The sequence below is a fragment of the Poecilia latipinna genome, unplaced genomic scaffold (assembly GCF_001443285.1).
Source record: "Poecilia latipinna isolate Pla-1442-1.1 unplaced genomic scaffold, P_latipinna-1.0 Scaffold1176, whole genome shotgun sequence".
In the NCBI taxonomy this organism is placed as follows: Eukaryota; Metazoa; Chordata; class Actinopteri; order Cyprinodontiformes; family Poeciliidae; genus Poecilia; species Poecilia latipinna.
In genome coordinates this window covers 173,497-185,380 of record NW_015113792.1, presented here as the reverse complement: position 1 = coordinate 185,380, position 11,884 = coordinate 173,497, and the positions used below count along the sequence as shown (strand labels likewise).

The following is an 11,884-nucleotide window of genomic DNA, read 5'->3' as shown; positions in this document are numbered from 1 at the left end:
ACCAACTAGAAACAAACCAGAAACCAACTAGAAATCAACTAGAAACAAACCAGAAACCAACTAGAAATCAACTAGAAATCAACCTGAGACAAACCAGAAACCAACTAGAAACCAACTAGAAATCAACCTGAGACAAACCAGAAACCAACTAGAAACAAACCAGAAACAAACCAGAAACCAACTAGAAACCAACTAGAAATAAACTAGAAACTACCTTCATGAAGCTGATCTCCATCAAAGGGAAGTTGAAGGCGCAGTCCAGCGGTGTGGCAACGATCCTGTAAGTGACCTGAGAAGCGGTCGGTTGGTGTTTGGTGACGGAGAACGATTTGATGGACTTCCCAGAGTCCTCGAAGGGAGGAGGTCTTCTCCTGAGGAGGACAGCTGGGAAACGACAGGAGATGAAATGAGTCACTAAGTTAATCATGAAGACCAGGGGCCTCATGCATAAAGCGGCGTGCACAAAAAATGTGCGGTCCCATATTTTATGCACAAGTCGGCATGTATAAAAATTAACTTTGCATCAAGGTTTACACACTTTTTCGCTCGGCGTGAAAATGTGCAGCAGCCACACAAACTTTTTCTGTGAACAATATCAAACCACAAAGCGTCAAAACACACCTAAAATCAATGAAGTCTGACTACATTCAGTTATTTAGACCAAGAAGCACCAAACCAATGTTTTTCATGATTTTAATATTTTATTGTTAAACGATGAAACTGAACCCATTCATCCTCAGACAATAAGCTAACACGAACACAAAATAAAAATAAAAGGATGTGAAAACCTCGCTCCAATGTAAATGGCACTTTTCCTCAGTTTGTGTCTCATAGAGATGTAACACATTGATCTGTGAGCCGAAATGCATCTATGGGGTCATTTCATTCTCACTGAAAACAGGAAACAGGCTCAGCAGATTAACTCCAACCTGCTGAGTGAAACTAATCAACAGCTTTGATTATTTGAGGTGATCCAGGTGTGTCTGCAGTCACACGGATATCAGTAGCTGCATCCAGGTGAGCCGTAATGTGGAGCTTTGGCTCTGATGGAGAACAGAGGGAGGATTGATCAGAGATCATATTGATCTGATGGTTTATTGGTGTTTAGATTCATCCAGACTGATCATCCTGGGTCTCTGAGCAGAACTTAAAGAAGGAGCCGAGCGGTACCGGTACCGGTCCAGCTGCAGCCATCCAGCCTCCCGCTTTGTGAAAGCGCCTTATGGACATAAAGCATCTTTATTCTGTAAATGTACAACTTATTCACATGATTCTACTATTCAGAATAAACGTCCACATTCCCACCCAAAGGCCCTCTGACTCTCTGTCTCTAAATCCCGGCTGAACTGCTGCTGTTCAGGCACTTGAACTTAGACCTCTTTGTTTTTTATTTTATTAATTTGGATTTTTTTCCCGGGTATTTATGCTAATTTACATTAAGACGTATTTATGGAGGCGACAGGCGGAGCAGCAGCTGCTCCGTTTCCTGTAAATTAGGATTTATAAAGGAAAGGTGCGCAGCCATGTGTGTGTGCACGGCTTTATACATCTGATACTTTTTGTGTGCTGCACTTTTCTAAATTTTTCTCCAAGTTTTAGTGTGAAAACTGCGCAGTGTTTTATGCATGAGGCCCCCAGTCTGGTTTAACTCCACACCAGCTGAACTAGGAGGAAGTTTGACCCGCACCGTTCTCGTCCATGGCAGTCGGAGTCTTCCCAATGTGAACCGCGTCCACATAGTAGTCTGCGGCGGAGGCGTCTCTGTAGAGAAGCAGCTCCTGCAGGAGGAACCTGCTGCCGACCACGGCGGTCTGAAGGGCGCTCTGAAGATCAACGCACTTGTAGCTCCACCTGAGGGGAAAGTATGAGCCTCAGAGCGCCACAGAGGCATCACGGCCTCTTCCTCTGCGCACTCATTACCTGTCCCCGCTGCTGAACATGGTGCTGATCCTGGAGGTCTGGGTCTGGGTCTGACCACTGCTGTCACTGTAGCTGAACTTCACCCCCATCTCGTCCCTCAGACGTCCCTTATAGGCAAAGCAGAGCTGGGGAGACAGAGGAAAAGTTTCTGACACCTGGAGGACTTCAGGCTCTCTCCTAGACACGGTTTAGACACGTTTCTGTCACGTTTTCTGCTTTAAGCCTCTGAGGAGCCAATTTGACTGTTTTCTTGTATGTTTTTCAAATGTTGGAAGCGTTCAGATCAAAGCTGCATATCTGTCCATCCGTCTTACGGTGGGGTGCTGGTCCAGGGACACCGGTCCATACTGTCCTCCGGACTCTTTGGTGAAGGTTTCCCTGAACAGAGCGTCTGCGTTCTTCAGTGACCAGAACCCGCAGAACCCGGAGTGGTCCTCAGGAGTCCCACTCTGAGCGGCGGTGAACTGTGGAGGTCAGAGGTCAGTTAGGGGACAGTTGGACAGCGTCAGGACGTCTCATGCCTGATGACACACTGCTTCACTTTGTCCACTGACCTCAGGGTCCTCAAAGTCGTTGAAGTACTTGACGTTGGTGCCCTGAGTGGTCAGAACCTCGGCGGGACAATCAGCCTTCATCAGGTCCTCCAGGACGGACTGGACCTGTCCAGAAACACGACCGGAGACATCTCAGAGGAGACGAAATGGAGACCAGATCTGAGTCTGACGACCATCAGGTGGACAGGTACGGACCTCGGACGCAGTGGCGTTGAAGGCAACGGGTGCCGCAGGAAACCCGGCCCAACTCAGAGTGAAGGCTGCCATGTTGCTTTGACCCTTGGTGACCTCTGAGACGGAGACGTTGGTGTCTGAGCCGAAGACCTCAAAGTTCAGAGGGGCAAAGTCACCTGGCAGAGGACAAAGGTTTCAATCATTTATCGTAGCTTAGATGCTTAAAATGGCCGTTGAGCACAAACTGATGGAAACGTAGAAATGTTCTGGTCCGAACTGAATGACTGATTCTGCTCTTATCTGACACATTAAGCTCTCAGCTCCGTTTCAGGGCGCCGTGTATGGAGGAATATTCCTGCCATAATCCAAGAGCTCACATTTTCATTTTGAAAGCAGGATTTCATGCCTTTCTTCTCAAAACTCGCAACTCTTGTACTCAAAACTTCTCTGGCTGACAGTCTCTGCTCAGACTCTCTGCTCGCTTGCAAAACATGGAACTGCCTTTTGGCACAGTCGCCAGGCAACCTCTCCGCCAAAAAATGAAAGTGTTGTGCTGGGTGTGTTTGTTTCCTTATAGCGGGTGAGCCTGTGTGGCTACTATTGATTGTAGCAACCTGTGCCACCTACTGGATGTAGGGAGAAACAACAATGTCAGCTTTCTGTTCCGTAGCAGACTAAATATCTGCCAGAAGTGCTACTGATCGCTAACAGCTACTGATCGCTAACAGCTGCTCATCACTAACAGCTGCTCATCGCTAACAGCTACTGATCGCTAACAGCTGCTGATCGCTAACAGCTACTGATCGCTAACAGCTGCTCATCACTAACAGCTGCTCATCGCTAACAGCTACTGATCGCTAACAGCTACTGATCGCTAACAGCTACTGATCGCTAACAGCTACTGATCGCTAACAGCTACTGATCGCTAACAGCTGCTCATCACTAACAGCTGCTCATCACTAACAGCTGCTCATCGCTAACAGCTGCTCATCACTAACAGCTGCTCATCGCTAACAGCTACTGATCTTAGGCAGGATTTTGTTCACCCAACCAAAGACAACAGTTACGACTTGATATCTATTGATCGATCAATATATGTGTGTATAGGGAGAAACATTGGTTGTTCCTCCCTACATCCAGTAGGTGGTGCAGGTTGCTACAATCAATAGTAGACACACAGGCACATCCACTAGAAGGAAACAAGTGCACCCAGTACAACACTGTCATTCTATTGGCTGAGGTTGCTAGGCGACTGTGCCAAAAGGCGTTTCCAAAAGCGAGCAGAGAGTCTGAGCAGAGACTAAGTGAGAGCACCAGGAGAAGTTTTGAGTACAAGCGTTACAAGTTAAGTTAACAAAAATATGAAGTCCTGCTTTCAAAATGGAAATATAAGCAAAAGTATTACAAGTTTTGAGAACAAAAGACATGAAATCCTGTTTTCAGACTGAACATGTGTGCTCTTGGATTATCCATAGCGAAGACATTCGACGCTTTTCCGGCTCAAGACCATGGCCTCGGATTTGGAGGCCATGGTCTTGGAGACCGACTTACTGCCGGCAATGTGGACCAGACTCTGACACCGGTCGTACAGGGACCTGACAGCCCGTATCAAAGGGCCCGGTACCCCATGCTCCCGGAGAACCCCCCCACAGGGCCCCATAGGGACACGGTCCAACGCCTTCTCCAAGTCCACAAAACACATGTAGACCGGTTGGGCGAACTCCCATGCACCCTCCAGGACCCTGCTGAGGGTGTAGAGCTGGTCCAGTGTTCCACGACCAGGACGAAAACCACACTGCTCTTCCTGAATCCGAGGTTCGACTATCCGATGGACCCTCCGCTCCAGGACCCCTGAATAGACCTTACCAGGAGGCTTAAGAGTGTGACCACCCTGTAATTGGAGCACACCCTCCGGTCCCCCTTTCTGAACAGGAGGACCACCACCCCAGTCTGCCGATCCAGGGGAACTGCCCCCGATGTCCATGCGATGTTGCAGAGTCACGTCATGGACTCTTGGATTCCTCTTGGATTAAGGCAGGAAAATTCCTCCATAGCTGAGGAACTCCATCCATCCGCAGCCTGAAGACCTGAAGGCCTGGCTGGGCCCTCCGTGTTGGAGCCTCTTAACTCTCGTGTAACCCGAGTGTAGATGTTGAGTTCCATTTTCTGGTTCTCTACTATTTATCCCCTTCGCCTTCCAAAGTCTCGCGATAGTTTGATATATAACTGCAATTCTCGCGAGAATTACTAAGCAGCCAATGGTTGTTGAGTGTCTGAGTCACATGTACCAGCTAATATACCCATTTGCTGGGTATATTATGAACTGCGGAATTGGCCAGGTTCCATGGCGAGCTGAAGATTCGGGTCAAGAGCCTAAAAGGATTTCACCTGTGGTGCCAAAAGGTTTGGTTTCCCCACCAGGCTGGTGGGAGACTTCCTGCAGCCCAGGAACAAAACTGTTCCCACTCTGATCTGACTTTTGTCAGCCTAGGAACTGCAGCAAGCGCTCTAGCCAACTCACCTGACCTGTTGAACCACCCCAGTTCTGGGGGTTAATAAACTGAATGGTGTGGCTTGTTGCCAGAACTATGGAACTCATTTATGTTTCTTTGATTTGTTAATTTAATTGTTTTTCTTGTGTATTTTTTTTATTTAACATGGCCATTTGAATGTTCTGTTTTTCCTATTGTGATGTACATATGTATATAATTATTCACTGTGAATACAAGGCACTCACATCTGCAAACTTCTAGTCTGTCTACTCCTTCATGAGTCGTATCTTGACTTCTGAGAACTAGCCCATTGACCCTGTTGGTCATAATCTATTTTCAATTATTTAGAAATATAGTATACTGTCGTTTACACAGTGTGTGCGAGGACTGAGACAAACGTAGAGGACTATGGCAAATGATACAAGTTTTACATGTGTGGGGTCGGTTGGACCCCATTTCTACATACAAGGGCTAAAGGAACAGTGACCCGCTGACTGATCCCCCAGATCGAAGGACTAAAATAACATCACTGTTGGACAACGTCTCTCCGTGCCCGTGATTGGACAATGTGTTGTCCCCGCTGCTGAATGTCTGTCCATTTCCTTGAATGTCCCCTCTGAGGGACGATAAAGGTTATTTGTGTTCCATTTCTCCTCAATCCTAAAATCAGATGTGAAGCTTGGATACATCACCATGAAAAGGCTAGCTTAGCAACTGCACAGATTGAACACTGCTCTGTTCACCAGCTGCTTGGACTTAAGTTCCCATCTCTACTTTAGTTTCCCAAACTCAGCAGATGCTTGACAGTCATCAGGAAGCTGCTGTGGGACTGAGAGAACATTTCAGTCAGGAGCTCAGGATGTTGGCTGAACTCTGGTCACTCAGACAGGAACGTATTCAGACCAACTGGAGCGACCAGAGTTGTTAGCTCCCTGGAAGTGATGCTGCAGCCTGAACGTGTCATTCTGCCAGTTGCTTTGTCCTCCCACCTCTGTCAGAGTTGAAGGTGACGGTGTAGTGAGACCCCTGGGCGTCCTCCTGCTTGGTGACGGTGACGCTGTCAGGTTTGATAGACCACAGGTTGTTCAGAGCCGCCTGTAGCTCCTCCGCTGAGGCGCTCACAGGGACGAGTCCTGCAGGAGAAAACACCAAACCATCAGGAGTTTCACAGGCGCAGAGCGGCCGGCTAGCAGGCGGCGGAGCACGGAAGTCACCGGTCTGGGCGTTCCCGTAGCGCAGGCTGAAGAAGGTGCTTCCACATAGATGGCTGGCACAGCCGCTGCTGACGCTGACCTTCTGCACCTCCCTGACGGCTGCGACCCCAGAGGACCACGAGTCAAAGGTCAGCACCTGATGGACGGTGGACATGAGACAAAGAGGAGCTCAGATGAAGGAAGGAGCCAGAGGAGGGATTCTGTCCTGCGGTTTGTCTTTGGGACAATGAACGTCTCGCTGCATTAGAAGCAGTGACAGAAGAAGCGACGGTTCTAATCTGGGAAGTTTAACCATGAGACGTCCTGCGTCCTCTGATCCCACTGAAGAACAGTTTTACTCAGGAAGCTTGAACCCTGAAGTCCATTCTGGCTCTCGCTGGTCTTGCAAACCTGAACATTTACATTCCAGGGTTTCCTCCAGCCTGGCAGCCTGCCAGGCTTATGATACACAGAGAAACCCTGTTCACCACTGACTCTGACCGTTCCTCTTGGGCCAGAACCAATATGGAGCCCAGAGCAGAATTTCCTTATAATTTCCTATAAAACTGCACTGATGTTTTCAAACTTTAAAGAATTAACCTGGTAAATTTAAATTTAAAGTTTTTTAAAATTCCAGTTAGAAAACTGGGAGCAAATTTAAAAGAGTTAAAGTTCTGATCTGGAGTCCTGATCCTGTACCTGCTCCTCGTCAAATGCTTCATATTCAGCGACAATGTCCTGGATTTCATCGACGGCGTCGTCCGACTGCGCTGCTGTGAAGGAACTTTCCTCCTGGAACAGGCCGATGTTGAGCGAAGCGATGCCGTAATACTCCTGCTGCAGAAGCTCCAGGTAGTACCTGCAGATGGAAAACCAGCTGATGAGATGAACAAACCGCTTTCTGCCACATAAGCTGTGAAGTCATGCTCACGGTTTTCCTTTCTCCAGGAAAAGCATTTCGGATTTCTGGGACTCCAGCTGGAAGAAGTCTCCGACATATCTGGGCTGGAAAGCCACTTTCACCTGGAGAGAGGAAGTGGGAACGTCAAAGCAGGAAGTGAAGCCGCCTATCGTCAGGAATCAGCAGCAGCTGCTACCTTGTCTTCTGGCCGGCTGGAGTTGCTCAGGTACAGGTCACACCTGTCGTCACAGTGCAGGTATATGTTGAAGTTCCCGCTGAGCGGCGGAATGAGGAAGCCTCTGGTCCGAGAGGCGAACAGATCGTCTTCCCTGGGGAAGACGTGCGGCAGCGTGTCGATCCACTGGGACCGGTAACCGCTCGTGTTCTGGTTGTAGCTCCAGATCTCGTCCAAGGAGCGCGGACGCTTGTCGCTCCACACGTCCATCTTCAGGCCCCGCCCACCTGGAGGCGCATGGGACAGCATCAGGTACAGAATCCAGCTGACGCTGTTCGATAGCCAGGAAGTACTGCTGGATGCTCCGGTCTTTAACAAAATAAAAGATTCCAACAATCTGATTTTAGGGAAAAGTGGCAGAGAAATGGTTCTGATCAGCTTCAAGTCTAATTTTCCAGACGCATTCCAGTTTCATATGTAAGCTGAATCTTCTGTCGTCAGTCATGGCGTCCCTCAGGGTCCTGATTTAGGCCCCGCCCTCTTTCACGAGGAAACATTCCTTTGATGTCAGAAAACCTGATTATCTGCCAGCTCTACTTCCTTTGAAACCAAATCACCGTCCAATCAGAACCCTTTGCTCAAGCTACGTGGTCCTACCTGTGACTCTACCTGTGACTCTACCTGTGACTCTACCTGTGACTCTACCTGTGACTCCACCTGTGACTCTACCTGTGACTCCACCTGTGACTCTACCTTTGTGTTATGCTGATAAGATTTAGTTTCATTTTGCTGCTTTATTGTTTCTTTCTGTTTTTGTATAATCTTCCGTTTTTTTGGGGGGTTTTTTCTGTTTTTATTAGTGACTGCTGTCTCTTGTTTCAGTTTTTTGTTCTGTTTTTGCAGCGACAGCCAAACCAAGCGATTCCTCATGACAGTTTTTACACGCTGGAGGCTGAAACTGAGACGTTAACGTGATTTTCAGACTGAAGCAGCTCGGCGTTGTTTGTCTGCGGAAGCGACGGCTTGAACGGAGAATCATCTGCAGCCGCGGGCGATCGGAGCCCAGATGGAACCGGATCTGTGCTAACCCCCAGTTTTAGTTGATGTTCTGAACAATCTGCACAAACAGGTGTTGGGTTCATCTGTCAGATAGCATAACATCAGCCCCAAGCAGAGCCACGTGTTGCTTTGGACCTTTCCAGACAGTTTCTTTAAGATGAAACGTCTGAACTGTGGAAACTTCTGAGTGCAACTGTTTGTGGGAAATTCTGCATGATTTGAATTGCATTCAAATCTCATGAAAATCCTGCAGTACAGAACAAACCAACCACTGTAGCTGGCAGATTTCCACATTTTTGTTTTCCAGAACAGTCCTGAGTGATGCTGCTGGGCCAATCAGGGAAGCCCTTCCTTCTCTGAATAACCCTAGCTCGTGTGTTTTGCTCCTGCATTTTTGGAAATGTGAAACTGTGAGAAGCAGAGCGTGACCCAGCAGCTCCGCTCCATGGTTCTGATAACAGATCGGCTGTTCTGCTCCATCCATGCCGACACTTTGATGGCAGATTAAATTCCAGCTAGCTGGCATCAGCCTCACCAGCTCTCACCTGGGTGAACCTGCCGGTGGTCGTCCGCCGGCCGTCCGGCCGTCCTGCAGGTGATCCTGTCGTCCGCCACGCTCTGGACCTCACAGGGCCGACCTGCAGACAGAAACCACAGCAGGAGAAAACGTCTAAAGCCACAGATAAAAGAGCTGGTAATGATAAGCTCCAGGTCAAACTAAGAAAACATTTTGCACCTTTAATCCATCCATCTGACTTTGAGAAAGAAACCCATTAATTTTCTGATTATCATGAGTAAAGATCTTTGGTAGCTGTACATATTGGATTGTTTTCTCTGGTTTGAAGGATTATTTTAATCAGATTGTGTTGTCAGTCACCAGCTGCTGTCAGCAGCAGCGAATGAAGGACAATCGGCTGAATCGCTGTTGTCACGGTCTGCCGAGTATCTGAGACACAGCACATTATTTCCTTTCATCTGTGATCCTTTCCTTTTGTCTGAAGTCTTTGTGCTTTCTGTGGTGTTAAAAGGATTATCTCCACTACATGACTTTAAAACAGACAGCATTCATCTGTTCATGATGAACATTTTGTTTTGCCATTCTTCAGGAAAACTGGTTCTGACAGCGTTTTAAAAAGTTTCCACCCTGACAGTCACGTTTACCTCCGACTAGAACCCGGGCGGGTTCATCGGTCTGGTCGAAGAAGCGGCCGTGGATGGTGAGCAGGGTTCCCCCCATGACGCTGCCCTGGGATGGGGAGACGGCGGTCACCTCTGGGCAGGAAGTCAGCAGGAAGTCAGCAGAGGAGCAGAAATCTGATGCTGCGTTTCTCACTAACATACCTGCAAACGTCTGGAACATGGAGAGTCTGGACAAAGATGAAACCCAGAACAGATTCTTCTCTGGGAAACTCCTGAAATGCAACAAGAGTAAAGATTAAAAAGTGACAACAATAACATTGCGGAGTTAATAATAATGCTGTCATTCATTTGCTCTCTGAAGCCTCAACGAAAGCACAACTTGGTCTTTAAATGAGCCATTATTGAATTATATCCTACTGATTCTTTTAGAGAAATGCTTATAACTGTTGCTGCAGTTTGTAGATGAGTATTTAAGTGTTGCTGTTTGCAAAGTTACACAGTCAGAAATTAACAGCAATATTTTTATTATTTAGCCAGTAATAAAAGAAATGGGGGTTCATATTTCTAACATAATATTCATTCATCCATAAATACCATAACTTCAAGCTAAATGTTTAGTTGGTAATATTTATAAATATTAATATTAAGCTAAATATAAATATTTATATTTCCATTTGAGTTAGCTAATATTCAGTTAGCGCCGAGCTAGCTACTTTTTCAGTCATATTTTCACCATGTTATTCATCCATCTGTAGATGTTGTAGTTTAAAACTATTAATAGCTAAATATTTCACTTCAAGCTGAATAGTTAGTTTGAAGTTAACTCTTTAGCTAACATGCAAATTCACATGCCGATAACCGGAAGTGGACTACCAACAATAAAAGCCGGATCTTCTGAACTGCTTTATAAACTCCTGCTTTAAAATCGCTTTACTTCAGCTCTTTATCATAGTTTTCCCTATATTTGTTGTTCTACATTTCAGTTTAAGACAAACTTAATATAGAACTTCTCAAGATGCAGCTTTTAGTTTGATAGCGGAAAGTGGGTTAGCATGTTAGCTAAATATTACGTTCTGTAGCTCAGAGCTAATTTCGTTTGGAGCTAAATAGTTTGCCTACTCACTTAATATTTAAGGAGATAAATATTTTGTTTATGACCTAAACTAAATATTGCTGAATAAATATTTGAAACTCTGACATTATTAAATTAAATATCCTGCAGAGCTCCTGAGCAGAGGCTTACCTTCCATAATCAGCGTCCAGGATGTAGCTCATGTTGTGATGACCTGTGGAAATCAAACCCTGCTCAGTTGCTGTTCTGCCAGGGTAAAGGTTAAAGGTCAGGGCAGCTTCTTACCAACGTAGGTCCCAGTCGTCCTGCAGCTCATGTAGCCCCAGTTTGACGTTTCAGAGTCCAGCTGCAGGTTGTACCTTCACACAGACAGACTGAGCTAAAGCAGCTGCTTGCTGAACGATCTGGTCAAACATCCTGAACACTTACAGTTCATCTGAGTTGGGCTTCAGCAGCTCGCAGGGCATTCCCCCCATGTAGGACCTGCAGGGTCACAAAGGGTCACCAGGGGTCACCAGGGGTCATAGCTTTTTAACACAACGCTGCTGTTCCATCCTCACAGTTTTACCAACGTACACATTCATTTCTCCAGTCATTTTTTATGTTCTTTGTTTTTGAGACTTTTTAAGGGATTCATTTCATTTGGAGGAGGTGACCTTTAACCCCTGTGTGTTGGTCAACCCTATGGATTGATGTGCCCACCTCAGGAACCTGACATTGAGGCCACTGGAGCTCAGGTCCGTGTTGCTCCCGTAAACGTCAGAGTAGATCCGGCCTCGGATCGTCACCAGCGTTCCTGCAGGACAGTTCACATCCCGTTACTGAAACTGGAAGGCTGAACTGGGCCGGATCGGTCCCAGCAGCAGGTTCTGGTGGTACCTGGGAGGCCGGTGAGTGGGCTCAGGGAGTAGATGGTCGGAGTGCGCCACCAACGGGTCTGAAGGAGAGAGGGGCAGATCAGAACCAGAACAGGAAGGTAAAACAAGTGGAGGGAGACAATGGGAAAACTGGAGGGAGAACCGGAGGAGGAAACCGGAGGAGGAACTGGAGGAGGAACAGGAGGAGGAACCGGAGGAGGAACAGGAGGAGGAACTGGAGGAGGAAACCGGAGGAGGAACAGGAGGAGGAAACCGGAGGAGGAACAGGAGGAGGAACTGGAGGAGGAAACCGGAGGAGAAACAGGGGGAGGAACAGGAGGAGGAAC

At 47.2% G+C, this 11,884-nt stretch overlaps 1 protein-coding gene across 1 annotated transcript in view; it reads right to left on the bottom strand.

Moving 5' to 3' along the window:
• Positions 1-11,884, bottom strand: part of LOC106960301 (PKHD1 like 1) — a gene marked incomplete at its 3' end in the record, with an annotated part of 33,142 nt that overhangs the window by 13,923 nt on the left and 7,335 nt on the right. The window contains exons 6-22 of the mRNA XM_015053333.1: positions 11,560-11,617; positions 11,383-11,476; positions 11,110-11,163; positions 10,966-11,039; positions 10,852-10,894; positions 9,630-9,880; positions 9,014-9,106; positions 7,431-7,696; positions 7,265-7,356; positions 7,033-7,192; positions 6,130-6,490; positions 2,670-2,824; positions 2,475-2,579; positions 2,235-2,384; positions 1,921-2,045; positions 1,688-1,851; positions 215-384 (exon numbers count right to left, since the gene is read on the bottom strand). Of these exons, the coding sequence (XP_014908819.1) occupies positions 215-384; positions 1,688-1,851; positions 1,921-2,045; positions 2,235-2,384; positions 2,475-2,579; positions 2,670-2,824; positions 6,130-6,490; positions 7,033-7,192; positions 7,265-7,356; positions 7,431-7,696; positions 9,014-9,106; positions 9,630-9,880; positions 10,852-10,894; positions 10,966-11,039; positions 11,110-11,163; positions 11,383-11,476; positions 11,560-11,617 (2,415 nt within the window). The remainder of the gene's footprint in view (positions 1-214; positions 385-1,687; positions 1,852-1,920; positions 2,046-2,234; positions 2,385-2,474; positions 2,580-2,669; positions 2,825-6,129; positions 6,491-7,032; positions 7,193-7,264; positions 7,357-7,430; positions 7,697-9,013; positions 9,107-9,629; positions 9,881-10,851; positions 10,895-10,965; positions 11,040-11,109; positions 11,164-11,382; positions 11,477-11,559; positions 11,618-11,884) is intronic.